Here is a 20,039-nt window from a genome sequence, read left to right on the forward strand (position 1 = left end):
CCCTGAGGAGCAGCCCGGAGCTCCAGGCCTCAACTCCTCCAGTGGACATGCATTGGGTCACGGCTGGTGGCGGCGGTGGATTCCCCACCCCCGGCAGGATAGAAGGCTGGATCAAAAGGGCTCTCATGAAGGAGAAAGGTTGAGCTGTACCAAAAGACACTGGTTCCCGCAAAGTGGTCCGGAAGCCTACAACGAAGCAGAAGCAAGACTCCAGCTGTGGCTCTAAGCGCTCTGGAGCTCCGGAACACATGCCACCTGGGGGCCGCACTAAGCAGCCACAGGACTGCTCATCTGAAGAGCCACTTGAGAAACGCAGCTGGAAGCACACAGAGCCAGCGAACCCTGCAGGTGAGCTATATGGTCAAGGACTAGCTCCCTGGACCTCCAGTCTCTTGAGGGCAACAGGGGCATCCCAGAGCTCGGAGAACAAGTCCCCAATAGATGGCAACAATCACTGCGCCCAGGGGGCTCCCCTGGCTTCCAAAATGGTGCCGCCCATGCGATCCCCAAACATGTTGGCTTCTTCCCCCTATCTGCACATTTTCGGCTCTGAGCTCAGTGCTGATGAGGGGGGAGCTGACCTCTACTCTCCGCCAAGGTCTGCCATGGGCCATTCCTCTCAAAGGGGCCACCGGGAAAAAAATGTTCCTGGGTTTCCTTGAATGGAGCAAGGTTTGGCCCAAGAGGGCTAGGGAGTCAGCCGGGGGCACTCATGGGGCGAGTTCCCATCCATTCCGTATGCCCCCTAGGGGCTGCAAGGAACAGCAATTGACAGATTCAGAATGCTATGCCACTGATGTTTCTGAGCAGGAGAACACCTGCCTCATACAAATTCAGGGGGGGAGCAGCCAAACCTACACAGGTGCACATGGGTCAAGCCTGGCACGGACGCAGAACATGCTCCCCCAGCAAGGCACATTCTGCAGCTACCCTATCTGAGGCTCTTTAAGAGAAGGAGGAGGAGGAGCTTTCAGGAGATAAGCCCATTGATACCCCAGACACATCCACCAGGCTCTTCCAGGCAGAATGCCTGCAGCACCTTCTGCCAAAGGTCATTTCTACCCTGAAGTATGGGATGGAGGTCCGAGAAAAACCTCAGTCAAAGACTTCAGCTAATCTAGATACCAGGAGTTTCATGCAGCCTGTTCCTGCCCACACAGTCCATCCATTCCAAGTTAGCTCTGACGATATCCCAAAATCCAACTGGCCTATTCCAGGCAGTGGGGACTCTGGCTTCCGTTGCCAGAAGACTGTACATTCTCACACAGGAGGCGATGGAGGATCTAAAAGTTCCACTTGTTGATGCTCTGGCAATCACCCTCCACTTGGGAGACTTACTCACTAAAGATGGAGATAATCCTCTGAAGGATGCAATAGACAAGAAAAATGAGTACAATCTTAAGAAGAACTATGAGGCTCCTTCCATGGTGATCAGAGCTTCTGCAGCCCTATCCAACTTCACTCAGGCCATTGTCATCTGGACTGACAGCATGGTGAAATCTCCGAATTTTCTCCAATATGGAGGCAAAAGAGTCCCTCCTGAAGATCAAGAGGGTGGTGGAGTTTGCCACGGATGAGTCCCAGGACGCTTTTCACTTCTGCACAAGGGCATAGCCAGCCAATCTTAACATTCGTTGTAACATTTGGCTCAAACATTGGAAAGTTGATCACATCTCGAAGACCACGCTGTCTACTTCCAAGTTCTTCGGCTGTTGTGTCTTGCAACAAATAAATTTAGAGAGAATGCGACACGTAGTCTCCCACTCCAGGCACAGCTTGGGTCCTGCTAACCACTCTGGATGATTTCGGCCCCACTGTAGGAGAACGAAACATTGGACTCACCTGAAGGTGTCTTCTCTCCAGTGGGGCAAAGTCATACACATCCCGCACAAGGGATAGAGTGCACATTCACACACACACACACTAAATAAATAAATAAACAAACAAGCAAACAACAGCCTGACATTATATGAGAATGCAGGAGGGCTTGGGAACAACTGGAAGGTCAGGCTCTGGTCACCAGCTAAGTGGCTGCAAGAAATTTGCATTGCAATTGCCCTACCTAGGCAAGCAGAGGTGGGACCTAACCACTCTGGATGACTTCGCCCCACTGGAGAGAAGAAACCTTCAGGTGAGTCCAATGTTTCGTTCTCTGCCCTGTAACTGGGAGAGAATTTAGACTTCCTGTGAAGGATGCTGTCTCAGATGAACTAGTACTCCTCCTTACAGCTCCTTAATGCATTTGTATACAGTCTTAGGCCCCCTTCTCGCTCTGCACTTGGGAACTCTACTAGAGATAGCCAGGCAAAACCAGTCTGCACACCTGTTTGTTCAGAGGGTGGGATGTGTTAAGTGCCATCAAGTCACTTCTGACTTTGTGCCTGGGGCATCTGTATTTAACAAATGGATGGAACCGATTAGATCAAGTAATGTGTGCAGTTTATTCTGCCTAAGTGACACTGATTTGCCTTGCCTCTCGAAAATGGGCCCTGCAGTATCGACCTGGTGGTTCTGCTGAGTTGGACAGTCTCAACAACTGAAGGGTTGTCTATGTGATCCAGCCCAGAGCTTCCCTGTGGGTCAACTTGACTGCTGCCTCCAAAGTCTCACTCTTGCCTTGGCCCTTGCAGGCAAACCGCACATGCCCAATCTGCCGGGCGGACGCCTCAGAGGTGCACCGGGAAGCCGAGTGAGGCTGGTCGACACGCTGCTGCACGAATTCACTCCAGGATATGGACCTTGGAACAGGGGCTTGGGCCAGCCTGTATGCTTAGCCTCTGGGGACTCTCCTGGGATGTGGTGAGAATATAAGCAATGTATGACACCTCCTCCCCCTCCCCCCGTGGCATGGACTGGGCCTGGTGGCAGCGCCAGCTCTGCAGTGTCACGCTTTGCAGGGGGAGGCATCCCCGTGTGCTTTGCACTCCAAAGACTCTCCATCCTTGCGCCATTATGCTCCAGGTGTTTTCATTCCTTTTCTTCCTTTTTTTTTTGAGTTGGTGTTTCCTTTATTTTTTAGCTGTCTGGCCCTGATCTTCTTTGTCTGAACTCTTCTCCTTTTGGTGGTGCTAGGTGGGGGTCCTTGAAAGCAGACAAGGAAGTGCCTGCATCAGTCCCACCAGCTCCAGAGTTGCACAGCAGGCCGTGTGTGTGTGGGAGGGGGGGGAGTGGATTGGTGGCTGCTGCTTGGTGTGAGCAGCCCCCACTCAGACCATGGCCTAAGGCCACCTCTTAGCCCTTTCACCTTCTCAGGCATCCTTCCCCCCCATGCAGACCTGAGATGTTGGGTAGAATTCAGTACCACTCCTGCAGCTACCGGGAGCGTTGGTGTGAGAAAGGCCTGTCTTAAGGGCCCAGCAATATACCGCTGCCCTCCCTGCTGTTGCAGTGAGGCGGTGATGAGGCATTCCTACACCCCCCCCCCATGAGGTGTTGGAGGAGGAGTGTGCAAGTGGGGATCTTTGATAAAGCAGCTGGCTCTGTTTGCTCCATCGAGTTAGCCCAGTGGAGCCTCTCTTAGCGAGGCTTGCCTTTTGGGATTTGGGAATCATGTTCCAGCGGGCATTTCTGCCTGTTTTCATCCACCCTTTACATATATGCATGTGTGCACCCAACTGCTTCTGCCTTTGGGTGCTCCACTTCTCAGTTACCTGTCTATGTGGAACCTACTTCAAATCAAGTTCTTGTCACTGTTGTGTATAATTTTTTAAACAATATTCCTGATTGCTGATTCTCTCTCCCCATATTCTCCTGTGGGGGGAGCTGTTTGACAGTTTGTAGCAGAAGGCTTTGATCCGGCCGCTCTGGCTAAGCCCTCCTCGCTCCTGTGCACTGACCTCAGGCTAAGCCCCTGAAAGCTGTGGGGCAGCTGTGACCCTCTCCTGGGCAGAGAGCTGATGGCAAATTATTTATTGATCTTGTTTTCATCTGCCCTTGTACTCACAATCCTTGGGAAAAGCCATTTGGCAAAATATCTCTGGGATGCTGAATGCCACACTGTACCAGCCTTCTTTCCTTTATGGTAGGGCCAGGCAGGCGTTTTCATTCCCTCCCTCCCTCCCTCCCTCCCGTGGTTTATCTCCCACCCAATCCGGCCTGATATTGCTGCCGCCACCCCCACCTCCCTCGGTTGAGTTTTTCTGCATGGCCTGATGCTTGTGCCCCCAGATCAGGTGCCATGGGTGGGTGTTTTGTTTTTGAAATGCCATGATGAGCGTACACTCGGAAGTTGTATGCCTTCCTGTGTTTGCACACACAATCCTACCTAAAACACCTGCTGATTGAAAGCAAGAAAGCAACCAACCTGCCACCCTGGTACAGAAACCCATAATTGTCAAAAAAAAAGAAAGTTGTTTTGCATGATGATACTGTGGAGCAAGAGAGAAGCCCTCGCTGTGTAGTTGGTTTGTGTTCTGAAGCCTGGCAGAAGATCCAGAGAGGATGACAAAACCTAATGTAAATGTTCACACATTATGCATGCATGTTATGACCAGCTTGGAACTTGGTATTGGCTAACTCTCTAGCCAGCTGTGGGGTGATGGGGGGTGGGGACGAGGGAGTTCTTTGTGCTCAGCTGATTACTGCCATGCACTGTACTGCACATGTCCGCAACACCTCACAAGGACCGTTAACGCTTTTCAGGGAATTTCCCTTTCCCCTCCTCCTCCTCCTCTTCAAATTTAGAGTTTGTTTTGAAACTAGGGTTGGTCCAGGAGGAGGCAGTGGCGATTTTGCTTTGACTTCTATCTTAAGTGAGGAGTTGCAGGGCTCAATAGAGGATTTGGGCCCCTATGCTGTTAATAGCTGCCTTAAGAGAATTTTGGCTAGTGTAGCTTTTCCTTTGTGGTGCTGCAGAGGTGGGAAAAGTTGCACCTGTTAAAATACTACTTTCTTTGCAACTATTGACAGCTTGGGAGTCTTGTCCTACATTGATTTAGGTAACCCTATAGGGCAGGTCTGCTTCTCACCAACCCACAAGATGTAACTCTGGTTTCCTCCAAACATCTGTCTCTCTGAAGTGATTCTTGATTGCAGTCTCTGCCTGGCCTTTTTGGGTCTTTCTTCCTCTTTTGAAGAGAACATTGGGTGGCAGAACATGAGAGCAGTAGCTGCCCGAAAACCCTAGGCTGGGCCATGTACTCAACCCAGGGACCTCCAAAGCTGCTGCCTGACTCTGGTTTGATGTGACCCTTTGTCCCAGAGCAGAGGTATTAATGGAGCAGGTAGAGTCCCTTGATATTTACAGTAGTTTGGATCAGCCCAGAGGGAATGGGATTCACAAAAGAGAAATCTGCTTCCAGTTCTGTTCTTTTCTGTAGAATGTTCTGAGCTTGGATGGCGGCTGAGAAGAAGGGGCCTCCCTTAAAACAGTGGGCAGCCTCAGTGTAGCTGTCGGTGTTTTTCTGAGCATGCCAGCTCTCAGCAATACTTACCTCTGAAGCAGGGGAAAGCCTGTGAGTGTGATTTGGGCCACTGGGCCTTTTGCCACTGGAGCTCACTGCCATGCATGGCAGAGGGGAGCAGCTATCCCCCCCCCCCAAGCAGTTGCTGGAATTCTTGACCCATCTGAAATTAGAGAAGAGGGATCTGGAAGCTGTTGGGTGGGGGCTTCTTCAGGCCCAGGTTAGGAGAAGAGCCTCCAACTCTTTGGCTCCTGCCTTTGCATTATGCAGGCACACAACCAGCCAGGGCAACATAAGAAATAGCAAAGTTCAGATTGTGCAACAGCCTGGCAGTGGCTTTTGTTGAAGAGAAGCAGCTGGCCTGCTGCCAGAATCAATGTACTTGAAGCTAACCTGCTGAATGCTGGGCAGGCCCCGGCTTTCTTTTAAAGAAATCAGTGGCCTGAATTTATGATGAATGATGAAGATGATGATTCCCCCCCCCATTTCTTATGTTTCAGCAGATCTAGGTTATGTTTTTGCAGTCATTTTTTTTAGAGGGTCCAATAACTAACCTCTTTGTTCCTACCCCCATCTCCCCCCCCCCTTTGAGGGTTAGAATAGCTGCAGCTGGATATCTAAGCCAGGTCCTGGCCCTTGCACATACCCAGAGGAATGGGCCACTTGCCATAGTAATACTGCACAGACACCAGCAGCTCCTTCTCCCCAGCCCTTCTGTGACCAATGGAGTCGCCCCCCTCCCCTCACATGTCAAGCCAGTGCCTTGTGTCAGACCCATCATCTCTTCCCCACCTTTCCCCTTGTTTCACAGCTTTTTAAAAACAAAAACTTATTTCACGTAACACAGATAACCAAAGGTCTTTATGTGCGTGTGTGTGTTAAAAACAAACAAACAAAAAACACAGGTGTTTCTGTATTTATAGCCAATCAGAATTGTGCTGCCCACCTGTTTTAAGTGCTGACTTCTTCCTCTCCCACCATTGACGCCCCCCCTTTGGGAAAAGTGTGCTGGAAGGGTAATTGGAGGTGGGGAGGGTGGAAAAGCCTTACGGTTCTTCTGACGGTGACTCGAAAGCTCACAGCTCGTGTGCTGCAGAATTTATTCCAATGAGCAGCTAAAAATGATCATTTAAAAACAAAACAAAAAATTACTAAAACATTTATTTAGGATGTTTGTGATTGCTGATTGCGCTGTAGATGCCACTGTTTACCAATGATTTCCTGTGGTGGGATAGTGGACTGTTTGCTGTTCTTTCATACCAGCCCCGTGCCCTCCAGAGGGAAAGCTCAGCTTTTCCCCACAAGGAGAGGAGCCTCCCTGTAGGGCACCAGGCCATTTGTTCTGTGTTAGAAAGTTTTATATATATATATATATATATATATATATATATATATATATATATATATATATATATATATATATATATATATATATATATATATATATATATATATATATATATATATATATATATATATATATATATATAATTTTTTGCTCTGTTACTTGCACATTTTACAGTTACCTCATTTTCCCATGTATGTATTTGAAAAAAGGCTAATATATAGAGAAGAAAAAAGGTTCTTAAAATCTCTAAAAGTGTTTGTTTTTTTTCTCCATTCCATTGGAATCATATTGGTTTGTAGCATTTAACATAACTAGTATGTTGTATTATATATATGTGTATTATACTGATTGAAATTTTTAACAGATTTGTACTTTTTTTAAAATGAAAGTTGCTAGTTCTGCTTGATCAAGTAGTGCAATCATTATTTTTTTTAATGTTGTGGCTGATTTTGAGGGGGATATTCACTAATAAATGTATGATGTATACCAATGAGGGCGGGCCAGTCTCTTCTCTTGCCAGAGGTCATGCTTTCCAGAAGAACGTCTCTCCTTCCTGCAAGGAGCTCAGAATGCCCTGCTGGCATCACCACTGCCCTGTGCTGGGGGGGGGGGTTAAGGGAGCTTAATCACAGCACAAGGCTCACCCTTTGGATTCTGTACTCCCAAAACAGCCCTAATCCCCACCCACAGGATTATCAAAAGGTAGCCACTATAATGGCAAGTGCTCTGAAGAAATATCTGCTTAAGCCTGCCTTTAAAAAAGATGCTTGAAGGTTTACTTACTTATTTGGGCCAAAAGAAATGCACCATAGAGAGCAATAGTCTCTGGCTGTAGCCTTCAGTGTGGTAGTGCTTGGACACCAGGCCATTTTTATGCTGGTTTTGTTAGACAGACTTCCAAGCTAGGACACGGTTTTGGTATTACAACAGGACATTCAGTAAGATGCCATAATATCATGAAACAATATGCTGCCACAGCATGATAGAAGAAATCCAAGGGCAAGCTGTGGAATCTACAGGGTTTCCTTGAGAGTCTTGTGTAAATTGCATTCATTGCCACACAAAAGAGGCTCAGATGTCTAAAACTTTGCAAGACTTGCTTGTAGTTAGGGTTGTGAGCGGTGGCGGCTGAATTGGCTGTTCCAGGCCGATGCAGCCAGTGCCGTGCTATGCTGTGCTGGGGGGGGGGGGGGTGGAGGCACCGGCACCGATGCATAACTCAGTGCACACACACAGGCGCAAGCTTCACAAGAGTTACGCTCCAGCGCCCGCACCCCCCCAAACAGCACAGCACTGGCTGCATCAACCTGGAACGGCTGATTCTGATGCCGCCACATACAACCCTACTTGTAGCATATCAATAGTTTGTGGTTGGAATGGGTCTTTTTAAGCCAAAGCATGGATGGAGTCTAGGATAAGGTTGTACTAAAACTAACATCTCTGAGAATGAGTGCCTGTAAGGTGCCCATAGTTTCTGTCAGTGGGTTGGTGGGTCTCACCCCAATGTTATTTCTGGCCATAATCTTTTCCCTGCCACTACTGAAGCAGGATTAGAGGAGTCACAAATTGGGATCAAGATTGCAGGGAGAAATATCAACAACCTCAGATATGCTGATGATACCACTCTAATGACAGAAAGTGAAGAGGAACTAAAGAGCCTGTTGATGCGGGTGAAGAAGGAGAGTGCAAAAGTTGGCTTGAAACTCAACATCAAGAAAACAAAGATCATGGCATCCGGCCCTCTCAATTCCTGGCAAATAGATGGGGAAGAAATGGAGATAGTGACAGATTTTATTTTCCTGGGCTCCAAGATCACTGCAGATGGGAACTGCAGCAAAGAAATTAAAAGACGCTCGCTCCTGGGGAGGAAAGCTATGGCAAATCTAGACAGCATCCTAAAAAGCAGAGACATCACCCTGCCAACAAAAGTGTGTCTCGTCAAGGCTATGGTGTTCCCAGTTGCAATGTATGGCTGCAAAGGTTGGACCATAAGGAAGGCCGAGCGTCAAAGAATTGAGACTTTTGAACTCTGATGCTGGAGAAGACTCTTGCGAGTCCCTTGGATTGCAAGGTGAACAAACCAGTTAGTTCTAGAGGAGATCAGCCCGGACTGCTCCTTAGAAGGCCAGATCCTGAAGATGAAACTCAAATACTTTGGCCACCTCATGAGAAGGAAGGACTCCCTGGAGAAGAGCCTAATGCTGGGAGCGATCGAGGGCAAAAGAAGAAGGGGACGACAGAGAATGAGGTGGCTGGATGGAGGCACTGAAGCAGTAGGTGCAAACTTAAATGTCCATGGGGTCGCGATGGGTCGGACACGACTTCGCACCTAACAACAACAACTGAAGACCTTCTTTCCTTTTATAAAACGCAAATGTGCAACAGTGCATCTACTCACCTAGGTTCCCTTTTTATAAAAGTTTTAAGTAATGACTGCAGTCCTTATTGGTGTGCGTGTAAAGAGGAGGCAGTGCAATTGTCAGCGTATTTATTAGAGATAAACAGAAGACGGACTGTACTTCTGGAAGGCAGAATCCCTTGTACAAGAAATATGCAGAAGGCTAACGTTTAGGACAGTAAGGGACGAAATACCAAAAGATGGCAGTTATCTAGATTTCTTCCTAGATGCAAAACTTACATGTAAAGATGGCCACTGGCTACCACAGGTGCTGGGACAGAACATAACAAATGCACTCTGGCTGCATTAAACTTGACTGCATTAAACTAGGGGGCTCCCTACCCGCCTCCTGAGTCGCCGCCGGATGCGCTGTCACGGGACATCGCCCCCATGGGCCGCCCAGCCACCGCCGCCCACCGGAGGACGCCTCGGGACCGCCGCCGCCAGCGACACCCTTCAGGAGCCCCCCGCGGTGGTGCCGATGCCTTCCACCACGGCCTGCCAGCCTACCGCAATCCAGGTAGGACGCGAGCCCCCGGCCCCACAGCGCAAACCCGGCCTTCCCAAGCCAGCCCGCACAGCCCCGCCGCCCTCATGGCATGCCCTCCTAGCTCCCACTGCATTTTGACTGCAGTGGGCTTTTTTACTAGTCATCTGATAAAGCTTCTGTACCTCCCTCTAAAGCAGTGGTCCCCAACCTTTTTATCACTGGGGACCGGTCAATGTGTAACAATTTTGCTGAGGCCTGGGGGGAGGGGTAGTCTTTTACTAAGGGACATCGCTGCCTGAGCCCTCGCTCCACTTGCTTTTCCACCAGCGCCCCTGACTTCCTGCCGACCACTGGGGGGCGCTGCCAGCAGCAGCTGCACATTGCCATGCCGAGAGGGAGCCCCAGCCATGGTGGCCACCAGAGAGCACCAAAGGTGATCCGGCGGCAGAGTGGCAGGGCAGCCCCTGAAGCAGCAGCCGGGGTGGAGGACGAGGAGCTGCGGCCCAGTACCAACTGATCCACGGACTGGTCCTGGTCCCCAGACTGGGGGTTGGGGACCACTGCTCTAAAGTATACAGCAATCAGAATCAGAGTTGGAAGGGGCCAACTCTAGTCCAACCTCTAGTCCAACCTCCTGCTTAATGCCTAAAACATCCAAGGGATCTGTCCAGCTGCTGCTTGAAGACTGCCAGTGAGGGGGAGCTCACCACCTTAGGCCACCTTCCTAGGCATTTGATTCCACTGCTGAACTACTCTGAATTTTGTTCCCTGATATCTAGCCAATATCGTTCTACACATAGTTTAAACCCATTACTACAGGTCCTATCCTTTGCTACCAACAGGAACCTTTCCCTGCCCCCCTCTGAGTGACAGCCTGTCAGATACTTAAAATCAGCAATCCTGTCCCCTCTCCTCTTCCTCAGGCTGAACATTCCGAAGTCCCTCTGCCTTTCCTTATAGGGCTCGGTCCCCAGGCCCCAGGCCATCCTCGTCACTCTCCTCTGAACTCTCTCAATTTTGTCCATGCCGTTTTTGAAGTGAGGCCTCCAAAACTGTACACAGTATTCTAGATGGGGCCTGACCAATGCAGTATATCAGCCTCTCTCAACTTTTTTACTGTTGAGAAACCCCTGAAACATTCTTCAGGCTTTGAGAAACTCCAGAAGTGGTGCAAAGGTGCACAATATGGTTGGGAAACTTAGCTGTGTACACTCCTGCCCGGAGCCCTTCCCCTTCCCACTCCCTCCAGGCCGATCACTGGCCATTTTGGGAGGGCTGGACGTGTTGACATGATCATATATGGTCATATCACCTGATAAATGTTTAATAAATTTTAAAAATAAATTAGCTCTCACCCATTCAAGAAACACTTCCAGGTCTTTCAAGAAACCCCAAGGTTTCATGAAACCCTGGTTGAGAAAGCCTGCAATGTTCAGTTAGACTGACGTCTTGTGGTTTAGATAGGATACCTCTGTTGATACAGCCCAAGACTGCATTTTGCTTCTTTACTCCAGAACACTCCTAGAGTGCAGTGTCAGTACAGAAAATTTCAGATGATTTGTGAACAGAAGCATACCTGCACTCTGGGCTGGCTCTCTTCTTCACCAAAGGGAGTCTGCAGTGGGAGTCTTGAGAAACAGGGTCAGAGCAGGCTATGCCACTTAGACACCCCCACCCTCATGCCAGAAATTTGACTGGGGCAGGCCCATGCCACTCCCCCTGCGATAGTTAAGTTAACATAAGAGTACTTACCTTTCTGGACTCCAGTTGCTACCATGTGCAATGAGGCATAGCTGGCAAGGATATAAATTCCCACCCAATTAGCAAAGTCCTTCTGGTGCTACTGCAAACCTCAGGGTTTCACAAAACTCCAGTTGAGAAAGCCCAATCTAGACTTCTGCTTTTGCCAGGACTGCAGGCAAGAGACCTGCAGCTATCAAGTAAAAGCTGAGTACTAGAAGGTATAGTAAAGAATAATTTACCAGTGAGTGATCACACATAATCCTGCTGCCTCTAAATATATGGCATGATTAGCAAATCCTTCCAAAAACTGGCTGTACTTTAGGGGCCTGCAGTACTCACTGCCTCAGCACACTTTTTTTTACTCAGCAGGAGAAACCAGATATGTAACCCTGCTTCATCTATGTGGCAGGTATAATTAAAATGCAAAGTCCTATGTCCTTCGTTTCCTTGCTCAAGTCAGTACACATTGGTACTATAAGGATAGAATCATAGAATACTAGAGTTGGAAGGGACACCATGGGTAATCTAGTCTAACCCCTTGAACGATGCAGGACACTCACATCCCAATCACTCATCTACTGTAACCTGCCACCCCTTTGCCTTCACAAAATCAGCTTCTCCATCAGATGGCTATCTAGCCTCTGTTTAAAAATTTCCAAAGATGGAGAACCCACCACTTCCCAAGAACGCCTGTTCCACTGAGAAACCGCTCTGTCAGGAACTTCTTCCGGATGTTTAGATGGAATTTCTTTTGAATTAATTTAATCTCATTCTTTCTGGTCTGTCCCTCTGGGGCAAGAGAGAACAATTCATTCCCATCCTCCATGACACCCTCAGAATTAAGTGTAACGCCCATGGTCATCTGACTAATTCTATTAAAGCACTTAGGGGAGTTAAGCAGGGTTGTGTTTTATCACCCCTACTGTTTAACATCTTTATAAATGACTAGAAAATAAGCCCGCTGTAGTGTAAATACAGCGGGCGCTAGCTGTTAGTCCAGCGGCCCCCCCCTCGCCGTGGCCTACCTGAAGCAGGGGAGTCTGTGTGGGGGCGGTGGGCGCTGGCGGCTCTGGTGCTGCCGCCGCCAATCACGGGCCCACAGGTGCGGCCGATCAGGGCTCTGCTGCCGCCTCCAATCGCGGGCCAGGCACCGCCGCCACCGATCGCGGCCCCGCTGCTGCTTGCGATCGCGGCTCCGGCTCCACCGCCGAGCGGGGGGGCGCTGGCAGCGCCGGTGATCGCGGCTCTTCCGCCGCGGGCTCTGCCGGCGCTGGTTGCTACACCGCAAGTGGTGGCTCTGATGCTGCTGCCGCTGATGCCGGCTCTACCACCGGCAGCCGCACCTCCGCCGGCGCCTCCACTGCCGGTTCCGCTGCCGTTGCTGCTGTCGCTGCCAGTGGCTCCGTCGCCGCTGCTGCCACCGCTGCTGGCTCCGCCGCCACCGTCGGGAAGGTGAGCGAAGTAATGGCGGCGGGCGAATGTGGGGAGAGTGGAAGGGGCAGATCGGGAGGCGTTGTGCGCGGCTCACAATTGGTCCCTTGCCGCCGGACTGACAATCGGACCCAATTGGCAGGTGCTTCGCGGCTGCCGATTGGCCCCTTCAATTGTCAGTCCGGGGGAAGGGGCCTATCGGCACCCTTCCCCATCCCGGACAGGGCCGCCCTCGGGGCCCTTACTGCTTTATTTAATCCGCTCCGCTAGGAGCGGTTAAACATATGGTTGAACATTTTCAGAATAGTGAATTACATCTCCCCAGATTAGCTAACAAACATATCTCGCTACTGCTCTATGCAGATGATGCTGTCCTGTTATCAAGAACGCCACATGGAATGAGAAGGGCCTTGGTTCTACTGGGTACTTACTGCCGATTGAACCAGCTAGAGGTCAATCATTCAAAAACAAAGATTATGGTTTTTGGTAACAAACCTAAAACATATACATGGCATCTCAATTCATCACCCATAGAACAGGTCAGATTTTACAAATATCTGGGAGTACTATTCCAATCAAATGGCCGTAGAAACTCCCATATATCATACTAGAAATATAGCCCGTTGCAGATTGAAATGCAATGGGCGCTAGCAGTGAGAGTGGGTATGGGGGGGGACGACCTGCAGTCTTTCGGCAGGTCTTGCAGCGGCGGCGAGCGGCTGCATGTGTCCCGGGAGTCCTGGCGTTGCGGAGGCGGAGTCCTACACTTGATCTTAGCCAAAAGGCCGAGAAGCGGCGGCGGAGTCCCAGCGGGCCCTAGCAGTTAATTCCCCCCCCCCCCCGTGGAGCAGCCTACCTCAAGTGTAGGAGGGAGGAAGAGCGGAGAGCCATTCGGAGGCATTCTCCCTCCCTCTCTGAGTTCCGTCCTTCCGGCTGCCCTGGCCGCTCGTTGAGGGCTCCTCAGGCTCTTCTCCCCGCCCCGCGGAGTGGGCGCACAGGCCGCGCAGCAGGCCCTGCAGCCTTGCTGAGCGAGACGAGCTTGGCTGGCTGGCTGGCTGACGGGCGGGAGAAGGAGGCTTCGGCCCAGCGGCAGCAGCAGAGGTCAGCACAGCAGCAAGAGGCAGCGGAGGCACAGCTGCTGGGTGCGGGGGCGTCAGGGGCGGCGCGGACGTCTCCGGCTGCGCCGCGGATGGGGCCGCGAGCTTTGCTACTGCCGCCAGCGCAGCAGAAGCCTCTGGACTGTTGGGCTGATGGCCCCACCGGCTTCTGGGCGACTCGTTGTTGGAGGAGGCGGCGTCGGGAGGCAAGTGCAGCCAGCGGCTCGGCGGCGGGCTGCGGAGCTCCGTGTTGTTGTTGGAGGAGGTCAGGCCGCGTCAGGCAGGGAGCTCCCGGCAGCTGCGCTCCGCGCGACTGCCGAGGGCTCCCTCAGGCGGTGGCCTGACGCGGCGAGAGGCACGAAGCGCCTCTCGCCGCGTCAGGCAGCCGGGCAGGGAGCCCCCGGCAGCCGCGCGACTGCTGGGGGCTCCCTCAGGCATCAGGCCGGGAGCAACTGCGAGGGTTTGCTTTACCTAATGATGTCTGAATCATTGGTTGTACCGTGGATATCCACTCTTGAGAAAAAACTTTGCTCATATGGTCTATCCAAACAATTAATACTGTCTCTGGGTTTCAACCGAGCAAAGGAAACGATAAAACAAAGAATCCTAGATATCCATCGCCAACAGGATTTCAATCAAGTAAAAAATCCACTTTTTCCAATGCCTCCAGTTAATAATTTGAGGCCATTACCTTATTTATCTAATCTTGTTTTCCCAGAACATAGGAGATCATTTACTCTCTTACGATATAACATGCTCCCATCCGCTTTTAGGGAAGGCTTATTCAAAAAAAATACCCACCTGTGATCGTTTATGCATCTGCCAGGATGGGAGCATTGAGACATCTGAACATGTATTACTCCAATGTAGGCTATACGATCAATTCAGGGGAGAACTTATATCTTCCCTACAGAACAAGCCCAACTCAGAGGCAATCACAGACAAGTTGTCAGACAAAAGCACAGAAATAACTTCTGTCGTGGCCAGATTTGCTTGGAGAGCAATCAAAACAAGGAGCTGGTTGGATTCGGAGCAACTTAGGTAGAGATAGTCTCAATTGCTTGAGATAATGCTTGTGAGTTTTAAAACCAGAACGATTCTCATAGCTGGAATGTTATTATCTTTTATAATATTTAAGTTATCAATGATTCTTTTATCTTGTTAATGCCAGATGTTTTTATGTACCTTGTAATTTGACTACTTATATTGGTGTATTGGGTTTTTCCTACCCTATTGAACTTAGTTTTATTCAGTTTAGCCCACTTCTCAAGCCTATCAAGATCATCCTATATTCTGTTGCTGTCTTCAGTTGTGTTTGCTACCCCTACCAGTTTAGTATCATCTGCAAATTTAATAAGTATCCCCTCTGTTCCCTCATCCAAATAATTTATAAATATGTTGAACAACACAGGCCCCAGGAAAAATCCTTGGGGTACTCCACTTGTCACTCTTTTCCAAGAAGATGCTGAACCATTAACAAGTACCCTCTGGGTATGATTCATCAACCAGTTATTGATCCACCTGACAGAATTAGGATCCATACTGCATTTTACTAACTTGTCAGCAAGAATATCATGTGGAACCTTATCAAAAGTTTTACTGAAATCCAGATAAACTATGTCCACGGCATTCCCCTGATCCAGCAAGATAGTCACTTTCTCGAAAAAAGAGGTTAGGTTGGTCTGACTTGACTTGTTCTTGCAAAACCATTTACTTGGATTTTAGTAAAGCTTTTGACAAGGTTCCCCATGATGTTCTGATGGATAAGTTGAAGGACTGCAATCTGGATTTTCAGATAGTTAGGTGGATAGGGAATTGGTTAGAGAACCGCACTCAAAGAGTTGTTGTCAATGGTGTTTCATCAGACTGGAGAGAGGTGAGTAGCGGGGTACCTCAGGGCTCGGTGCTCGGCCCGGTACTTTTTAACATATTTATTAATGATCTAGATGAGGGGGTGGAGGGATTACTCATCAAGTTTGCAGATGACACCAAATTGGGAGGACTGGCAAATACTCCGGAAGATAGAGACAGAGTTCAACGAGATCTGAACACAATGGAAAAATGGGCAAATGAGAACAAGATGCAATTTAATAAAGATAAATGTAAAGTTCTGCATCTGGGTCAGAAAAATGAAAAGCATGTCTACTGGATGGGGGATACGCTTCTAGGTAGCACTGTGTGTGAACGAGACCTTGGGGTACTTGTGGATTGTAAACTAAACATGAGCAGGCAGTGTGATGCAGCGGTAAAAAAGGCAAATGCCATTTTGGGCTGTATCAACAGAGCCATCACATCAAAATCACAAGATGTCATAGTCCCATTGTATACGGCACTGGTCAGACCACACCTGGAGTACTGTGTGCAGTTCTGGAGGCCTCACTTCAAGAAGGACGTAGATAAAATTGAAAGGGTACAGAGGAGAGCGACGAAGATGATCTGAGGCCAAGGGACCAAGCCCTATGAAGATAGGTTGAGGGACTTGGGAATGTTCAGTCTGGAGAAAAGGAGGTTGAGAGGGGACATGATAGCCCTCTTTAAGTATTTGAAAGGTTCACTTGGAGGAGGGCAGGATGCTGTTTCTGCTGGCTGCAGAGGAGAGGACACGCAGTAATGGGTTTAAACTTCAAGTACAACGATATAAGCTAGATATTAGGAAAAAGTTTTTCACAGTCAGAGTAGTTCAGCAGTGGAATAGGCTGCCTAAGGAGGTGGTGAGCTCCCCCTCACTGGAAGTCTTCAAGCAAAGGTTGGATACACACTTTTCTTGGATGCTTTAGGATGCTTAGGGCTAATCCTGCGTGGAGCAGGGGGTTGGACTAGATGGCCTGTATGGCCCCTTCCAACTCTATGATTCTATGATTCTAAAACCCATGCTGAGTCTTAGAAATCTCAGCTCTCATTTCCAGCTGTTCAAGGATCGAGTGTTTGATTATTTGTTCCAAAATTTTTCTTCGTTATATCAGAGGAGAAGTAATTGAAGATGCAAGAAATGACTATTTAAAAGGTGGTGTGTGATCATGCTATACAGGTACAATGTTCGTGTGATTTAGAAAACAGGAAGTGAAAGACAGCTAGAGATATATTTATTTATTTATTAATGTATACCCCACATTTCTCCTTAGCTCTCAGTTCCAGCTGTTCAAGGACAGAGTGTTTATTTGTTCCAAAATTTTGCCAGCTACAGATGTCAAGCTGACGGGTTGATAATTACCTGGATCCTCCTTTTTCCCTTTCTTGAAGATGGGGCCAACATTTGCCTGCCTCCAATCCTCTGGCACCTCACCTGTTCTCCAAGAAGTGTCAAAAAGAATGGACAGAGGTTCAGAGATGACATCTGCAAGTTCTTTTAGTACCCTTGGATGCAGTTCATCTGGCCCAGAGGACATTGTTTCATTTAAAGAAACCAGGTGTTTGTGGACTATACGTACGACTACGTAAAGGTTTTCTCTTTCTCACAATTGAAAATTCCAAAAGCACATGGTCACTGCTACCAAGTATGCCCACTACTTCCACCTCATCTACCAGTTCTTCCCTATTGATGAGAATCAAGTCTAAAATAGCAGAGCCCCTGGTTCCCCACTCTATTATTATTATTATTATTATTATTATTATTATTATTAATTGGATTTATATCCCGCCACTCCCTGTAGGCTCGTGGCGGGTCACAGCAGTCCTATCCCCATTAAAATACCCATTAAAAGACTTTAAAATAATCCCAACATGGCGGAACTTATTATTCCCACCCCTGCTATCAGAGCGGCAGGGAGGGTAGGGAGGAGATGCTAGGTCTGGGGGGGGGGGGGATGTTGGCACTCATTCGCTGACCCCGGCCTCAACCAAAAACCTGGCGGAAGAGCTCCGTCTTGCAGGCCCTGCGGAAAACTGGTAAATCCTGCAGGGCCCGCAGCTCACCCGGGAGCTCGTTCCACCAGGTAGGGGCCAGGATCGAAAAGGCCCTGGCCCTGGTTGAGGCCAGGCACGCTTCTCTAGGGCCAGGAACAATCAGGAGATTTTCTCCCACTGAGCGTAAAGCCCTGCGGGGGATATAGGGCGGTAGGCGGTCCCTCAAGTATGTGGGACTTTCTGGGAAATGAAGCTGACGGCAAGACAAGTGAAGAATTTAACGGAGTTTGCATTTTTAGCAGAGTTGGTCTTCCAAAAGGTAATTAAAGTAATTAAAGTCACCCGACCACTGTTTCCCCCTTTTTTGAAAATTTTGTAATTTGGTCTAGCAGTATTTCATTCAAATCCTCTGACTGGCTTGGTGGTCTATAGAAGACACCCACAATAATACCACTTTCATTTCCTACTCCCTCAACTGAACTTTCATGCTTGGGTACCTGTATTTCTTCACAAGTATAAAGATTCCTGACATATATTGCTACACCTCCCTCCTTCTTTTCTTTCTGTCCCTTTTGAATAGATTGTACCCCTCAATTTTAGTATTCCAATTGTGAGTATTATCTCACCAAGTTTCTGTGATTCCTATTGGGTCATAGCCCTCTTCCTCTATTACGACTACTAGTTCTTCCTGCTTGTTTCCCATATTTTGTGCATTAGTGTAGATACATCGTAATCCATCCTTTGTGTGCCTCAAGGTTTTGGTTTTTGAACTTCCTTGTAATCTAGTAGTTCCCTGCTTATGTAACGTTCCCTGTAGATTTGAGATCTTCTCATGTTCAGATCTTGCCATCACACCAAGTTCTGAATTTACATTTCACTCCCCCTTTGTGTCTAGTTTAAAGCCCTCTTCACGAGGTGTGCAAGGGTTCTCCCAAAAATACTTTTTCCATCCCTTCTGAGGTGCACTCCGTCTCCGGATAATAGCCCCTCATATTGACATCGTTGACCATGATCCAGAAATCCAAATTGTTCCCGTCGACACCATTGACGTAGCCAGTCATTTACTTGCATAATTTTTCTCTCTCTTCCTATGCCTCGGCCGCTTACAGGAAGGACTGATGAAAACAGTCCCTTAATATTGATGCAAAATTTCTCCAAGATTGGAGGCCGTGGGTCACACTAAAGGAGAGATCCTCCAAGTGGTGCACCCTGACACATAGGGTTCCACAACGAGCTATTATCTCTCAATTTTTATTAAGCATTATATGCACCCCCTTGACCAGCTGATCAGAAGTTTCTGGCTGGGGTGTCATCAGTTTGTTAAATCAGGTTCAAGGTTTTGGCCCCCGGGTCGACCTCTCCCCCCACCCCTTGGCAGCGGTCCGCAACTTTGAAAAGGTTGCGGACCGCTGGTCTAGGGCTATCATATTGGTGGGACCACCTTTCCCATTATGTCTTCCAGAGAGTTCTTAGATCTAGCAATCAAAATCTGCTGAGAATCCCTCCCCCCCCCCAACACTACCTTAAGAAATCAGGGGTCTTCCAAGTCTTTAAGCAGTTTTGCAGGGCCTCTAAAATGGAGTTGAATACATCTGATTTCTACTGGCCTTTCAGCCTGATTCCATCTAATCAATTCAGTTAAGAGAGTTGACATTGCTATATATTTACCCCCGCCTCCAAACAAAATGCAGAACTGGGCAAGCAGCAGAACTGGGGCAAGCAATGAAACATTAAACTGACAAAGTTTATATTTTATATTTTTAGAATTTGTAAGATTTTATGTAATTTTTTATAGGACTGTTTATCTTCTTGTATCAGACATCTCACCTAACCCTGATATTTCTTCTCTCTTTTACACTAGCGATCCCCAACCTGTGTGCTGCGGACCACATGTGGTCCTTTGACTAATTGGAGGTGGGCCCCGAAGGACGCCTTCTCCCCCCCCCCACCGGCTCTTTACTTCATCCCCCCCCCCCCCGGCCCTTTACAACACACTTTGGGTGTCATTGTCTCCCATCACTCCCAGATGGGACTATCTCGTTGCAGAGAAACAAGCTCAGGTTTCCCATTGATTTGTCATTGTCATGAGTTAAAATTTCCATGAAAATAAAATGTACCTTATGTTCATTGTTGTGGCGTGTCTGTATCTTATTTTAAAGGGATGTTTAAACATTACCATAGCGATCAGAGAGTGTTAGGGCAGTGGTTGAGAGTAGAGGAGTAAACTACCCCCCCCACCAGACCTCAGTAAAATTGTCAAGCGTTGAGTGGTCCCCGGTGATAAAAA

General features: G+C 48.6%; 1 protein-coding gene across 8 annotated transcripts in view; it reads left to right on the forward strand.

The window, feature by feature from the left end:
* RNF44 (ring finger protein 44) overlaps nt 1-19,879 on the forward strand; it is a 123,985-nt gene extending 104,106 nt beyond the window's left edge. For 7 of the 8 annotated variants that reach the window (XM_077326341.1, XM_077326342.1, XM_077326340.1 and 4 more), the window contains one exon: nt 2,631-19,879. In XM_077326341.1, coding sequence (XP_077182456.1) covers nt 2,631-2,693 — 63 coding nt within the window. In that variant the 3' untranslated portion in view covers nt 2,694-19,879. The remainder of the gene's footprint in view (nt 1-2,630) is intronic. The other variant, XR_013229151.1, reaches the window with a different exon arrangement.
* Nucleotides 19,880-20,039: the final 160 nt, after the last annotated feature.

Source organism: Paroedura picta, chromosome 3 (genome assembly GCF_049243985.1).
Source record: "Paroedura picta isolate Pp20150507F chromosome 3, Ppicta_v3.0, whole genome shotgun sequence".
NCBI classification, from domain to species: domain Eukaryota; kingdom Metazoa; phylum Chordata; class Lepidosauria; order Squamata; family Gekkonidae; genus Paroedura; species Paroedura picta.